Source organism: Paroedura picta, chromosome 8 (genome assembly GCF_049243985.1).
Source record: "Paroedura picta isolate Pp20150507F chromosome 8, Ppicta_v3.0, whole genome shotgun sequence".
Classification (NCBI taxonomy): domain Eukaryota; kingdom Metazoa; phylum Chordata; class Lepidosauria; order Squamata; family Gekkonidae; genus Paroedura; species Paroedura picta.
Window position 1 is genome coordinate 15,258,898 of NC_135376.1, and position 16,189 is coordinate 15,275,086.

Here is a 16,189-nt window from a genome sequence, read left to right on the forward strand (position 1 = left end):
GCCTTTTCACTCCAGAACTTCATAATCTGGCAGCCTGAACATCTGAGTTGTGGGCTTTTTGAACAGTAAGACGCAACCAGATGTGCTGCTTGGCTGTCATCTGTAAGGGAGGGTATTTGAAAAAAAACAGTTTTGATCACTTTAATGGGGTGGGAGGCAGCTGAGCTTTGGTGCAATGCACTATGCATAGCGAGCTTTGGCTTTTTGGGTTTCCGTAGACCAGGGGTAGTCAAACTGCGGCCCTCCAGATGTCCATGGACTACAATTCCCAAGAGCCCCCTGCCAGCATTCGCTGGCAGGGGGCTCCTGGGAATTGTAGTCCATGGACATCTGGAGGGCCGCAGTTTGACTACACCTGCCGTAGATACTCAGAGCCTGGAAGGGCGTTTGCTGTAAGGGTTTGTGTGCACGGATGCGGCTGCTGCATGAACTAAGAGAGGGCTACTTGTGCCACCACAGGAAGGCCTGGAAGATGGCCCCTGCCTCCCCACAGACCCTGGTGATGTTAGAAGCAACCTTTGCTACCTCTGTCTGGCTTAGCCTTGTACTAAGCAAAAATCAAGCTGGCCAAACTTATCTTACTACTGGTGGGCAGACAGGCACACAGAGTTTACCCTCCCCGTTGCTGCCACTCCCTCTGAGCCCTGAGGGGATCACTCCCTATGCTGCAAGATCTGGACCAATAAACAGCTAGGAGGGTCAGTGGGCAGTAGTAAGGAGGGACAGGAAGAGGGAACTGCTCCTTCCCCTTGGTGGAGTGACACATGTGGAGCAGGAGGGAGGAACAATTTCAGGTCCTTGACCTTGTCCATGGCTAGTCCTCCACATAGGTCCCATGACCCTGAATGCAGAAGAACTACACCTTCCATATATGAAGTGGCAGACTATTGCCCACTGATTTGAGAAGGATGGACCTTAGCAGTTGTTGGAGCTCATGAATTTCACACCTTCTCATCTCTCTCTCTCTCTCTCTCTCTCTTTCTCATCCCTTCAAGGTTGCTGTTATCTGACTCCATTTGAACTAACTGGCCCAAGCATTCTTCCCCTCCCCGTTATTCTGCCTTCTGCCAGCCAAATCCCTTGCAAAACTAAACTTTCAAGACCTGCACCTTAACTAAACTCCCAAACTGCAAACAGCATATGCAAATGCCTTTCCGTTGTATAATTTACTTTGACGGCAGAACTTGAGTTTTTATTGGCAGCCAGTTTGGATGGAGTGCAGTCTATGCACCTTCAAAATGTGTTGGCAAGCTACAAGATGTACCAAAGTGAGCCATTTACATTTTCACTGGCTTAAAATTAGGGACATCTGTATGAATAAGTAATACACTGAGATTTTTTAGAAAAAGCAATGTTTTGAAGTGTCCCAAAATACATTTCTCAGTATTTTGTTCTCTTGCAAATCATAATTGGGCATGGGTTTCTATGCTAAATTGCTCCAATAAATGATATTATTGTTAGGATTTTAAGAAACTCAAATATTTCTTCTTAATAGTCAAAAAGACCATGACACAAAGAGGCCTAGTCACAGATATCAGGTGGAGAAAGGAGGAAAGGAGATAGGGGATGACCTGTGCTTCGGTGGCAGAGCATCTGCCTTGCATGCAGAAGGCCCTGGGTTGAATCTCTGGCTTCTTTGGTAGCAGATATCTCAGAAGACCTATTGGTGCCTGAGCACCTGGAGAACCATTGCAAGTCACAGTAGACAGCATGGAACTTGGTGAACCAGTTGCCTGACTTGGTACAGGACAGATCCAAATATATGTATGATATGACTTTATATCTGCTCTTCCAAAGGGTTCCACACCTACAGATTGGGGACAGGATGAAAGGTCACAGAGGACACTTGGTCCTTTGATATCTGCCCACCAGTGGAAAAGTTAAGGATGAAGATGCCAGAACAAAGTTTGAGTCTAATGGCACCTTTAAGGTGGACTCTCCTTTACCAACTCTTTTTGCCCAGCAAAAGTGCAGAAGGACATTGTCACTAGGATCGCATCAGAAAACTGTAACACTGGATGGACATATTGGCCTGTGCCTATGGAATCTGCTCCAGGTGGTTATCCACAGACCTTCTCATGCTACACTAATTTTTCAGCTGTGGAAGAGGCGGGTCATCTAACAAAGGGAGCAACGAGCATAAAAATACTTTTTATTAGTATTGGCAACCAATGAGACATCTTGGGTTGGCTCATGTTGCCACCTGAGGAGGCATTCTTCCATCAAGTGTTACATTAGTCTGATGCTCTCTGTTCATTGTTGTTCAACTAACACAGTTTATCTATGCTTAATTTACTAGGAGTTTGGTGGAGGAGCATCTGCTCTGCATGCAAAGAGCCTGGGTTCAATCTCCAAGTCTCCAGTCAAATGGCAGGGAAGAAGGTACAAGGAAGACCTCTGCTGGAGACTGGAGACCTGTTGCTGGCCTAAGATGACAATGCTGACCTCAGTGGAGCCCCAGTCAGGCTCAGTACAAAGGCAGCTTCCTGTGTCTTTACTTAACTCCCTGGCCTAGACAGAAATGGTTACAAAACCCAAGCATGTCCCCAGAGGAATGCATCAATGGAATCTCTGACAAAAGTCCAGTGACTTCTCCAGAAGAAAAATATCATTACACCATGACCACATTAAAGGGTGAATTCCGGCAAACAATTAGATTTCTCTGTGACATGCTGATTATTGCACAGTGGGACTCCTGCAGAATTCAGCTGTGTGAAAATTCTAAGTAGCTGCCTAGGAATGCTGCTTGAATGCTGGAATATACAAGACCTGATGTGCATAAATGCAGAAAGACGACTGGAAAATCCTGCAGAGGCAGTAAAGGGGCGAGGAGCTGGCTGGCTAAGCAAGGTTAGGGACCTCCCTCTATTTCACATTGCTCCCCTTCTTGCCTCTGGTTGGCTTAATGAGGCTTTCCTGGTTCTTCTGATAACAGGTAGTCTCTTCATCTCTCCTAGCTAGTGCAGGCAGACAGACCTCTATCTCCTCTGTCCTATAAAGTATGTTCTTTCCTTCAAGAAATCAATTTCATTCTTAAGCAGCGAGTGCTCAGCTTTCCCGCATACTTAGACTCTGCCAGCAGCCATGACCCAATCTGTGGGTCCAATGTGGTGTGGTAGTTAATGTCAAATTAGGATCTGGGAGCATAAGGGTTCAAACCCCAATCTACCTTAAAGCTTGTCAGTTGAGGCAGCAGGTGTCCCAAACATTCTTCAGATGGGGCACTCTCTCTTGTCTAAATGCACCCCCCTCCTGATTAGCGTTATTGGGAGCGGTTCCAATATTGGAAGCATGAGAAATGACTATGTATAGAGCAGTGGTCCCCAACCTTTTTATCACTGAGGACCAGTCAATACTTGACAATTTTACTGAGGCCTGGGGGAGGGTAGACTTTTGCTGAGAGATGTCGCCACCGCCGCCTGAGCCCCTGCTCCACTTGCTTTCCCGCTGACGCCCCTGACTTCCCGCCGCCCGCTAGGGGCACTGCCAGCAGCAGCTGCGCAGTACCACACCGAGGGGGACTCTAGTGGCCATGGCGGCCACTAGAGAACACCAAAGGTGAGCCGGCGGCAGAGTGGAAGGGCAGCCCCCTAGGAGGAGGAGCCATGGAATGGTACTGGCCCCCGGACCGGGGGGTTGGGGACTACTGGTGTAGAGGAATGGCTGTGCAAAATGTGGCACATTCTGCAGTCTGGAAACAAAATAACAGCACCAAGACAAATTTGGGATGGCAAACCATTTGCTCAAAACACGCTTGCTAAGAAAATGATACCTGTGTCTTACTCATACTGGAATAGCATTAAGAATACTTTCCCAAGCTGATCTCGTATTGAAATAAACGAGATGGAACTGATGTGTTGGAACAAGATTAAATCTGATGAACGTATAAATATGGAAAAAATTGTACTGCATGTAAATATGTTACATGCTATTTGATGAACATAAATTATATTTATGTTATGGTTATAACATTTTTTAAGAGAGTGGATTCAGATAACCAGGGGATGCTAATTAATAAATACAAAAGGCAACAGCTACAGTTCACATGTGGGAGTAATTTCAAATAGCTAGACCATCATGTGATAATTGGAAATTTTCATGGACTATATAAATCGTCCCTCGTTATCTCCTCTTTGCAAACAGAGTCTTCTACTTTGATCCAGGAAAGGCTTGTACGAGCACCTAGCCCAAACGTTTATTTGCATTAAACTTCATTTTAAATATTTGCGTATGCAACGCCCCTCCCCCCGCCGAATCCTCCTAGAGAACAACTAGAAGATGGGTGGAAAGAAATACCAACACGAATTCCACCATATATGGATCAATTCTGCATTCTTCATCGTCAGAGCATGGCCAGTGCGCTCAGAGATGCCTTTTCACCACAAGCATCTTCGCTCTGGTATACATACGCTGGTCACACTTGGGTCCTCTCCAGCCAGGAAGGCAATGGCACATTCCAGTGATGGGATTGCAGGCAGCTGCGTTCTCACAGTCGCAAACCTGGTGACACTCAAGCCCGAAGAAGCCATCTGGACAAGCTGGAATTGTAAAACGAAGAGACTATGATTCTGACTTGTGCATACGGACACATGGCCAAGAATATCCCCTGCCCCCCCCCCATGGAGCTTTTAGCCAATGACAGGGGAGTGAATTATTTTAAGCTTCATCCGTAGAGTCGATCCAAGGGTCTGTCTTTGTGCTGAAGGAAAGCAGGACTCATAACTTAAAACTGGGCTCCCTTAGCTTGGGAATGTGTAAATACAACCTATTTGATACTGACCAGAAGAAAGGCTGTTGATAGAGCAGTCAACAGCTGATGTTACTCATTGATAAGAGGCCAGCTGAGCTTGGGACCATGGGGTCAAATGCAACACTCCAGGTAAGAAATGACACGGTTGGTTACCAAGTGCAAAGTTCTGTGACAGACCGACTTTGCAGATAAGATGGGTCAATCTGGGGCTTGTTGATTGACAGGATTTGAGGAATTGACGTCCTATGATCTCACCCTTTGCATATAATGGAAGGTTGGATCCAGTGGTAATTTATGCTCTGTGGCTATCAACGCACTGGTCATTCCCAGCTTATGGAAGTTCACCTGGCCTCAACCAGGGCCAGGGCCTTTTCCGTCCTGGCCCCAACCTGGTTGAATGAACTCCTGGAAGAGCTGAGGGCCTTGTGGGAACTTTCTGCATTCCACAGGGCTTGCAAGGCCAAGCTCTTCTGCCATGTCTACGGTTGAGGCCAGGGCATGGAAGATCAGATGGGCCCCTCTGGAAGATACTGCCACCAGGCTAGATCATCATGGCCATTGGTTGTCAGCATGCATAGTCCCGTTGGCACACCGAGATGCAGCCACTATTGGCTGTGGGGATGGGAGATAGTTTTGCCACCGGGATTTAATGGGGATATTATGTGTTTCATGTGGGGTTCTTATCACGTAATCCACCACGAGACAGCAGGCCATGAATGGTGGGATATAAATTCAATATAATAATAATAACAACAACAACAACTATAATTTCCACCGAGGGAAGGGATTTCTATCAGTGAAATGGGGATTTCTAGCCTGCTGAAGCCCAGCGTTCGCTGGCAGGGGCTCTTGGGAATTGTAGTCCATGGAAATCTGGAGGGCCAGTTTGACTACCCCTATTGTGGAGGATGAGTTGGAGGTGTGTGGTGGAAGAGGGGGAAATCAGTGAGCATTACCTCCTGTTAGAGGGAATCTTGCCACTAGGAGGCAGAAGATAACAGTGTATAGAATTTTGCACAGGGTAAAGAAGACCACTAGAGAGAACTTTTGCTTCCTCTGTGAAACGACTGTCATTTGGGGCACCCGGTGAAGTTGAAAGTTCAGGATGGACCTATGGCAGGAAACAGGATGCTGGACTAGATGGGCGACTGGTCTGACTCTGCAGTGCTGTTCTTAGGTTAAGGTTTGAAACAGGGAAGAAGAGAAAAGTGATGGTTTCTAATTAAATTGCACCTGCATTTGCTATGATGTCCAGGAAAATTATAGAGCAAGGGGAGTCAACCTGTGGCCCTCCAGATGTCCATGGACTACAATTCCCATGAGCCCCTGCCAGCATTTGCTGGCAGGGGCTCATGGGAATTGTAGTCCATGGACATCTGGAGGGCCACAGGTTGACTACCCCTGTAATAGAGGACACACTTCCACGGAGAAGTCAAGAGTCTTTTGATGCAACCAGAATTCCCCCCCCCCTCCCCTGGTGCTGCTGAAGTATTCCAGCTGTCCATTTGTTCACGCTGAGGGAGAGACAGATTTATTCTGACCTGCCTTGTTTGCAATAAGCACCTTAGTTTTAAGCCGAAGGGCAACCAGTGATTATGGGCTGTATCTAGGCTGGAGGAAAAATTATTGCTGGCACTATCTGGGTTTCAAATGAATAAAGGCCGTGCATTTCCCTTTTTAATAAGATGACTTCTCTGCACGCTCCAGGAAGGGGGGCTTTAACAGGGCCGGGGAACGGTGGCACTTCATTTGTGCGTGAGTTACTATCCCTTAAGGCAAAGCCGCTTGAGATTATATTACTGGGCTGGGGCCACGGGGGGAGGGGGGGGAGAGATGTATTGAGGGCCTGTGCGGTATTCTCAGCCCACATACGGTAAGAGAACATGATTATTCCTTGGTGCACACAGTAGCATTTCATTGAGAAAGGAGCCCCTGCAAAGTGAAATCTGCACAGTCTCCTTATGGGGAGTTATATGTACTCCTGATGATGCTAAGATTGAAATTCTTCCCCAGTTGTGAAGTTCATCTGCAACTTGATGGCGAAAGCATGGAAAACGAGGGACAAATCACTCTCTGTTTGTTACTTGAGTCCAACATGACTACAAGCCTGAATCCCTTCCTTCATTGTCTGCCATTGGCCCTGGGGAAAGGTGTTCTGATGCAGAGAAAGGTTTGGATTTTCATTCCTCCCGAATGAAAAATATCACAGCATTATTCCTGTTTGGGTTTTATTTCACCGAGAAACACCGCTTCCTGTATTTGTCGTCTCTGCTGCAAACTGGTCCCATTTCCAGCAGAGGGCGGCATATGCAAACAAGATACAGAATTTGAACCTAACCTAGGAACTGCAAAGGACAGGAGACTGTGATTATTCCACTGTGCCAGTTTGGATAAAAAACAGCAGGAGAGATTCTGCTCAAAGGACTTCCAGTGTTACCAGCCACAGGCTTTTGTCTGCACAGCACTTGTTTCAATCTGCATTACCACCATCTTTCTCAAAGAAGAATGTTGCTTGTCTACTTTTCTTGCAGATCCAGGATCAGGCAGAGAGGAGATCTGGCAATAGCCTGGCAGACAACACCTACTGACTTCTTTTAGCAAAAGCTAATATGTGGCATCCAGCCTCACGCCCATTTCAAAGCAGAGGTTTTCCAAATTCCCAACGGTCAAGGGACCCCCTTTTTTGCATCAAACTAGCTTATCAAGGACCTTGTACGACTTAGTCCGTGAAGCTCCTGTGCATTGGGGTACAGTAAGTGCTGATCTTAAACTGCAGTGAATGCTGATCTTAAACACCTCCAAAGCAGGGGTAGTCAACCTGTGGTCCTCCAGATGTCCATGGACTACAATTCCCATGAGCCCCTGCCAGCAAATGCTGGCAGGGTCTCATGGGAATTGTAGTCCATGGACATCTGGAGGACCACAGGTTGACTACCCCTGCTCTAAAGTACTCACTTGCCCTGGTTCCAGGAAGAACCCAGAGGAGCCTGTGTGTCTAGCACTTGTTCAACCAGGATTAAGAGATTAGTCCCATTTTGTTTGCTGTGGCCAAGTTTTATCACTGAGCTGATGGACTTTCCCAGGCTGATCAATATAATGGCTGTGATAAGTTTTAAATCTGCAGAAAACATCTGCTGAGAAAAACGCCGGTTTCCATGCTTAAGGAAACTCAGTAAAGGAAAGGGGTAGGGGAGAGAAATACCTGTCTTGCAAAAGGTTCCCAAGCCAGTCAGCTGCACAACTGCAGGCTCCACTCAAGGGGCTGCAAGCAGCTCAGTTCCGGCATTGACAGCTGGACTTACAGCTTGGGCCAAATGTCCCCCCGGGGCAACCCGCAGACATGGAACAGCAGCTGAGCATTGAAGCCAACGGGGCACAGGCTTGCGATTCAATTTTGGACGCTCTCCAGCGGCAGGGAAAGCTGTTCATTTGTCCAAAAAAGACAGGGATTGGCTTTGAAAGGGGATGCCCGCAAAACAACATAACCACAGGGTTTAGCAAGGGCTGTGGGGGTATCATCTCAGTTCTGCGGGAGAGACCAGGGCAGGGCAGGGGAAGCTGGATTGAGCTCCCTTCTGCAGAGACTCAGCCTTCGATTGGGGGAAAACAACAGCATGTGGCAAGTTCTATCCTGCCTGGAAGGTTTTTAAATGGAAACCGAGGAAGGCGAAGCTATTTCCAAAGACAGGCTGCAAGATCCGTGGGTAGGCCTGGCCATGGGATCACCCCAATCCCTTCTTTCAAATGATTTCCCTACAACCATCGGCTGATGCTTTTAGGGATCTCGTCTCCAGCAGAGTCTTAAATACGTGTCAAGTGCATTTGTCCACATATATGGATTTCCATTATAGCACTGCCATAAGCAGAGTTGCACTTTTCTAATTCTAGAGGGAACCTACTGAAGATTGCACAGCTGTGCCTGGTCTTGATTCCCCTGTGAAATTCCAGACAGCAACCACGAGGCTTCCAAGGGGTCTCCCACCCAGGCAGTCCCCAGGCCTGCTTAAGTTTCAAGCAAGAGGGCTGCCCCTTGGGTTCTCTGGATCAAGGCTGCTGAGAACTGCCCCAGGATCCCCGACCAAGATTTCCTTCTCTCCGATCTGACCAAAATATCATATGAAAACAAATCAAGGTCCACACCCCCTGCTCTGAATTTTGTCCCCTTAGGATAGCGTGGTCTCATCAGATCAGCTCTGATCGGAAGTATATGGATAGGACACCACTCAGAAAGTCCAGGGTCACCATGCAAATCTTAATTTGTGTTTTGTTTTGGATTGCCATAAAGCTGGCTACAAGTTGACAGCATTTTACATGCAGAGCCCCCCCCCCCCCCGTCAGCCTTCAGCCATCACCTGAAACCAGACCATCCTTTTTTGGGGGTGGGGTGGGGGGATTCTTGCCTTCTCCCCCTCCTCTCCCTTGACTATTGGCCTCCATGTCTATTTAAGAACCTTATCTCCTCTTGGGGGTAGGAACAAGTCTATTTTTTTTTTTTTGCAAGGAAACTCTGTAAGAGTTAGATAGTTCTGGTTATGTAGTGCGTGTAGATAAATAATAGAGACATGAAATGAAACACAAATGTTAATTGATAGCCTATATCAGGAAGGAAAGGTGGGGAAATAAGGCCTTTCAATTATCCAGACACAAAGTCTATGGCCCAAACTATTATTAATTCCAAATCTGAAAATAACATTGTGTTATTGTGTTACGGCAAATGTACCATCTGGACCTTTTTCTAGATGTGTGGAATAGGAAAAACAATTTCCTGCTCTAGGTTTCTAAGAAGGCCCCACCTCCCGACATGGACATGGTCATGCACTTACTTTGCTCACAACGATTGCCAGTGTATCCTGCTTCACATATGCAAATCCCAGTAACAGCATCGCAATGATTCGCCCCGTTCATGCAGTCACATGGGTTTCTGCAAAGCTGTCCCCAGTAGCCAGCATCACAAGCTGCAGAAGAAGATAAGGTAGGATGCATTTAATGCAGGAAACATCTAATGGAGAGGCTTTTATTGTGCTGCCCTTTTACAATATTGACCATAAGGAGAGAAAAAACAAACCCAGTGGTAGTGGGTTCTGATGTGCTGGAAACCACTGAGGGTCTACGACCTTGTAGCTAGAAGCAGCTGAGAGTCGGTGCTAGGTGAAAATTCGCATCCTGAATGAGTTCATTATTGTTGCTGTATGCCAGGGGTAGTCAAATTGTGGCCCTCCGGATGTCCATGGACTACAATTCCCATGAGCCCCTGCCAGCGTTTGCTGGCAGGGGCTCATGGGAATTGTAGTCCATGGACATCTGGATGGAGGGCCGCAGTTTGACTACCCCTGCTGTATGCTATGGCAAAAAATGGATTGTGTGTGCCTTGCCTTGTCAGAGCAATCAGTCAATAAGTATAGCAAAGATCACTGGCAGTGCAGCTCTTGTGCAGGTCCAAACAGGGCCATCGGTTGTGAATGGGTTTTTTCTCTCCCTTAAGGAGTCTGAAAGGGGCTAGCCATCTCTTTCGTTTCCTCTCCCCATAACAGCTATCCTGTGAGAGTACTGCAAGAGCTGGGACTGCGCCGAGGTCACCTAGAACAGGGGTAGTCAACCTGTGGTCCTCCAGATGTTCATAGACTACAATTCTCAAGAGCCCTTGCCAGCGGGCAGGGGGTCATGAGAATTGTAGCCCATGGACATCTGGAGGACCATAGGTTGACTACCCCTGACCTAGAAGGCCTCATGGAAAAGAGGAGGGGGGAATCCCACCTGGCTTTCCAGATTAGAGGCTGCCACTCACAACCACTACACCTCACTGGCTCACTGGGATAGCTCTCGTTGTCTCTTAACCCAACTCAACTATTCTTCAGGTTGTTGCGAAAAATTAGGGATAATAAATAGGACAGATAAGTAAAGAGGTCATATAGAAGAAGTAGCAGAAGAAGAGGAAGAAGAAGGAGAGGAGGAGGAAGAAGAAAAAGTACATTGATTTTTATATCCTGCTTTTCACTACCCAACGGAGTCTCAAAGCAGCTTACAATCGCCTTCCCTTCCTCTCCCCACAACAAACATCCTGTGAGGTAAATGGGGCTGAGAGAACTCTCACAGGACTGCTCGGTCAGAACAGCACCATTAGGGCTGTGACAAGCCCAAGGTCACCCAATGGGCTGCATGTGGAGGAACAGGGAATCAAACCCAGCTCGCCAGATTAGAAGTCACTGCTCTTAACCACTGCGCCACACTGGCTAGAACAAGCATATCCTAATAGGGGGATAGCTCCGTAACACAGGTACTTCTTACTACTCAGGCAGATGTGGTATCAGGGGCCAGGCCATGGTCTTGGCTTGTTTCCATAGGTTCTGGTGTCAATCATTTGCAAATGCAAAGAACAAAGTCTCATTTGATATTCCTAGGCCAACTTCAGATAGCTGTCATCCTAACCTAAGATACTTACTTGTGGAGACAAGCCTTTCCTCAAACATTGGGAATTAGACTTGAACTAAGCTGCCTTGGAAATTATTGGAGTGTGTGTGGGGCGGGGGATGGACTGTAACTGGTTGTCAAAGCGCTCAAGGCATGGCCACGCAGCTCAGAAGAACTGGCGTATAGGGATGGAATAAAGTTTGCCTATCAAGTCTCTCTGCTTCACCAGCCATCACCCTCCATACTGTAGACTTAAGATAATTAAGGATTATCGCCATCCGGGCTGCAGAAAGCCATAAATACACAATTTTAGAAGCAATAAGATTAGCAGGTTGGGAAATGTATATATATTTTGGGAGCATTTAATTGCCTTAGTAGCACCCAAGCTGATTCTTTAGGATTTCGATTATGTCAGATGCGACAGAAGGAGCTGGGACTGGTATTGTAGTGGGGGTGGGGAGGGGGGCTTGAACTTATGCTGCTTGCAGTCATGGCTGATACATCCTGGGGGACACACACATTCACCCGTGATGGGAGTCACATGGAGCACCACTATTGCAGCTGCACTGCAGCAAACAGTTCTTTCCATTGTAACCAGCAGGGCATGTTGGAAGAGAAAGGCTTGTCATTTAGATTAGGGGTAGTCAACCTGTGGTCCTCCAGATGTTCACGGATTACAATTCCCATGTGCCCCTGCCAGCAAATGCTGTAGTCCATGAACATCTGGAGGTCCACAGGTTGACCACCCCTGACTTAGATGTATTAACTCAAACAAGGGGGAGTGAACACCTCTGATCTGATCTGCAGGGATAGAAGGGGATGAAGAGAAACCATGCATCCCACGACTCCAATAATTTTCAAGGCAGTTAGTTCAAGTCTAATTCTTGAGGTCTGTAGGAAGCTTTGCCTCCACAAGTGAGTGTCTTACGTTCGGATGACTCATGACAATGACAAATCATAGTCCCATCTGGGAGTGATGGGAGACAATGACACCCGAAGTGTGTTGTAAAGGGCCGGGGGGGGGGGGTCCTTCACGGGCCACCTCCAATTAGTCGACGGACCACATGTGGTCCACGGCCCACAGGTTGGGGATTGCTACTTTAAAACATGTGCACTTATCTGTGTGTGTGTCTAGGAATCGATGCTGCAGTTCTTTTATACTCCATTCTTTTTTTTATTACAAAAGGTGGATTGCAAAATATTTTTGAACCAAAATACTATTTTTGCATTTTTAGAACGTTTGTTTAGAACGTTAGGATAGTAGAACATTCCAGAACTCAAAATAAAAACAAGAAAAACATTACGAGAAAAACAAGTCAATAGAAACAAGTCGACATGAGTTGCAAGACACTGAGATACTGGTGGCCTGCTGCTCATCAGAGCAGACAAGACCAAGCCTGATATACCCTTTGGTCTGTCTCAGCATAAGATAGTTTCATGTGCTGAAGTGAGCCTTATCTGAAAACTTTACTTGGGAATTCCGCACAGTTCAACAGGGGTTACTTTTAAGTAGGCATGTGCAAAAAAAGAAAAGAAAAAAGAATTGGATTGTTTCAGATTTGGACCCAATTCAGTCTGCGAAAGCATCCTTTTTCTTGGCTTAAAAGGTAAAGGTAAAGGTATCCCCTTGTGCAAGCACCGGGTCATGTCTGACCCTTGGTTTGACTACCCCTGGTTAAGAGAATGTGCCGCTATGAAACACAGCCAAGCATACTGTCCTGCCCTGTATTTCTTGAAAAGGTGAAAAGTAACTCAATGAACAGGCTCAAACTGCTTCTAAGCAGCCTCATGTACCAACTGGTTTCCTGCACACAGCTGGGTAACGGAACATGGATCTAAACTGGCAGGTGTTCAAGCATTTTGAAGCAGCCCTTTTGTGATAACTATCACATTTATTTGATGGAGATTGTAAAACTCTTATCTTTTGGGCTAACTCCAGCTTCTTGTACTTAGTTGTTGAAAGTATTCAAGAGAAAAAAATAAACCCACAAGTTTTCAAAGCACCCCGAGTTCACGAAATAGCCAGTTGATTCTTAAGTACAACTGCCTAGCAAAAATGGGCCACACAGTTTTTCCCATTGCACTGATGGGGGGAGGGCAGAAGGCTTGCCCCCTTTTTTCACAATAGGTGATGGGCTAGTTCATGCCGTCCTGATGTGGTACGGGAACCTGTTCTGTGAGATTAGGATCCTACACTTCAGTGGTTACTCTGTGGCAGCAGTTGCCGAGAGGAAGGCAGTTGGGCCTGCCAGGGAAGTAAAGCCACAGAGATCCCTGCATTAAATACATTCTGCTCTATTTCTGGTCCTGAACACCAGTTTTGCATAATTTCCTGATGACGTCTAAATACAGATTATGGGGCGTATGCAAGGGAAGAGAATTCTGGACATTGGGAAGAGGTTCTCCTTTCTAGGCAGTTTCTTTTGTCTAAGACCTTTTTGAATATGACTGTCACCCCATGAGGAAACCAGAGAACAAGCCCCAAAATGCCTTTTATTAAAGGTATCCCCTGTGCAAGCACTGAGTCATGTCTGACCCTTGGGGTGACGCCCTCTAGCGTTTTCATGGCAGACTCAATACGGGGTGGTTTGCCAGTGCCTTCCCCAGTAATTACCGCTTACCCCCCAGCAAGCTGGGTACTCATTCTACCGACCTCGGAAGGATGGAAGGCTGAGTCAACCTTGAGCCGGCTGCTGGGATTGAACTCCCAGCCTCATGGGCAGAGCTTTCAGACAGCTGCCTTACCACTCTGTGCCACAAGAGGCTCTTCTTGGCTTGGATTAGGTCAAATTGATTTAGCTGAACCATTAAAGTAAATGCTTCCATTAAAGTCAATGGAATTTTTTTCCTTTCTGTCTATTCTGAGCTGGGCAGGGGTTTGAAGTAGAGGCATCAAGTTTGCACAGCAGGCCTGGGAGCCTCTTCTCAAAAGAACACCCCAAGTTACAAAAAGACCAGGAGGTCTAATTCTATGCCCATCAAAGGAGAGTGCCCCATCCAATCTCTATTGATTGTAATGGCGAGGAAAAAAGATTCTCTGTTCTTGCTTCACCATTGGAAACAATTCGGCCCTCTGGTCCAATCTTTTTGAAGCTTGGGGGCTCTTTTTAAGGAGAGCCTCCAACAGCTATGCTGAAAAGTAGATATCTCTACCTCCAACTCCCTCCCCCCCAGGCCACTGAATAGACTGAAAGGGAGAATTTGGGTCCCCTTAAACTTTAAACCACCTGATTTCTGCATATCCATAGCATGGCTTGGTGATTTGGTCAAAGCTGATTCGGGCAGTTTAACTTCAGGGGAAGGTTTGTCTGAATCAACATAGAAATGGGTACTCTTCTGACTATCCAAGCCGAATTGCACATATCTCCTGTGCGTAGTTATGTAGCTGACAGGATCTCTGACCTTCTATGCTCATAGGATATTACTTCTTTTAGGGTTACAATGTAGAACTCCTGTTAACCCTAACAGTGTGTGTGTGCAAACACTATCACATCTTACATGCTGGACATAAAAACTGACCAGGCTTTGGATCTCATGGCGCTCTTCAGCCCTGGCTGTAATTCACACTCAACCTGCCATAGCTACACACTGTTCAAAATAAGGCAAAGGGCATCAAAAGACACCTGCCATAGACACGGCAAAACAAATTAAATCCCCAGCTTTCGAAATAAGCCCTGTTGACTCGTTCCACAGAAGCATGAGCAATTACTGAAAGCATGTGCATGAACTATAAAACAAACAAGGAAGCCTGAATTGAAACTAATCCTAGACTCACAAAGACAAACACAGTTGGCAAACCATGGATTTTATATTCATTTTTAGAAAGTGATCTGGGAATTCTGCTTAAGTTTTCCTGGTCCTGTCCAAGCCCAGGTTTTGAAATTTCAAAAGTCTGGCCCAACTCTGTCCTCTTCCCAAAGCTTGATGATGTTCTGCTCCAGAGCCACCAAAGATGACCATCACTTCTACTATCTACTCGACCAGGCTGAGGCCTTTTCGGACCTGGCCCCTACTTGGTGGAATGAGCTCCCTGAAGAGCTGTGGGCCCTGTCGGAGCTCTCTGTATTCCGTAGGGACTGCAAAATGGAGCTCTTCCACAAGGCATTAGTCTGAGGCTGGGTTGCAATCCTGGGGATTAAGATTTTACGGGGTATTGTTTTATCATTCTATTGTGGGGTTTTATCAATGTACCTCACCTCAAGCCAGCTTGCTGGGAGTGTTGAGTCATAAAAAAATAAAATTGAAATAGATAAATAATAAAAATAAAAATATATAAATGCACTCATACAGTGAAACAATAGTGCATTTTTGGTGGTGAAAATCTATAAAGTGATGCTCCAACTAAGAGCCAGTTTGGTGTAGTGGTTAGGAGTGCGGGTTTCTAATCTGGCATGCCAGGTTCGATTCTGCGCTCCCCCACATGCAGCCAGCTGGGTGACCTTGGGCTCGCCACAGCACTGATAAAACTGTTCTGACCGAGCAGTGATATCAGGGCTCTTTCAGCCTCACCCACCCCACAGGGTGTCTGTGGTGGGGAGAGGAAAGGGAAGGCGCTTTGAGCCTCCTTTGGGTAGAGAAAAGCGGCATCTAAGAACCAACTCTTCTTCAGTAATATCAGGGCTCTCTCAGCCTCACCCACCTCACAGGGTGTCTGTTGTGGGGAGAGGAAAGGGAAGGCGACTGTAAGCCACTTTGAGCCTCCTTCGGGTAGGGAAAAGCGGCATATAAGAACCAATTCTTCTTCTACTACTACTACTACTACTACTACGTCGTCGTCTTCTTCCTCTTCCTCTTCCTCTTCTTCTAATATGTGTTGTATATACTATAATATGGATGCCAAAGCTTTTTCCTGCTTAACGCATGAGAATGCACTTTGAATGAGAGTCGGGCAACATGGAGAGTAGTGGTCTTTCAACAGCACTTCAAAATGTGGGCTCCACTTTATAGATTCTTTAACACCCAGCAAGCCCTAATGTTATATCTTTTTTTGACTGTATAAGTGCATTTTAACATCCTTGACCACTGTGGAAG

The 16,189-nt window shown here is 46.5% G+C and overlaps 1 protein-coding gene across 7 annotated transcripts in view; it reads right to left on the reverse strand.

Annotated features, from left to right (window-relative positions):
- LOC143843009 (uncharacterized) overlaps positions 1–16,189 on the reverse strand; it is a 228,529-nt gene that overhangs the window by 38,140 nt on the left and 174,200 nt on the right. For all 7 annotated transcript variants that reach the window (XR_013233425.1, XM_077348484.1, XM_077348485.1 and 4 more), the window contains 2 exons: positions 9,574–9,705; positions 4,410–4,538 (listed from right to left, as the gene is read on the reverse strand). Coding sequence is in view for 6 of the 7 variants with exons in the window: in XM_077348484.1 (XP_077204599.1) it covers positions 4,410–4,538; positions 9,574–9,705 (261 nt within the window). In the remaining variant the exon portion in view is untranslated. The remainder of the gene's footprint in view (positions 1–4,409; positions 4,539–9,573; positions 9,706–16,189) is intronic.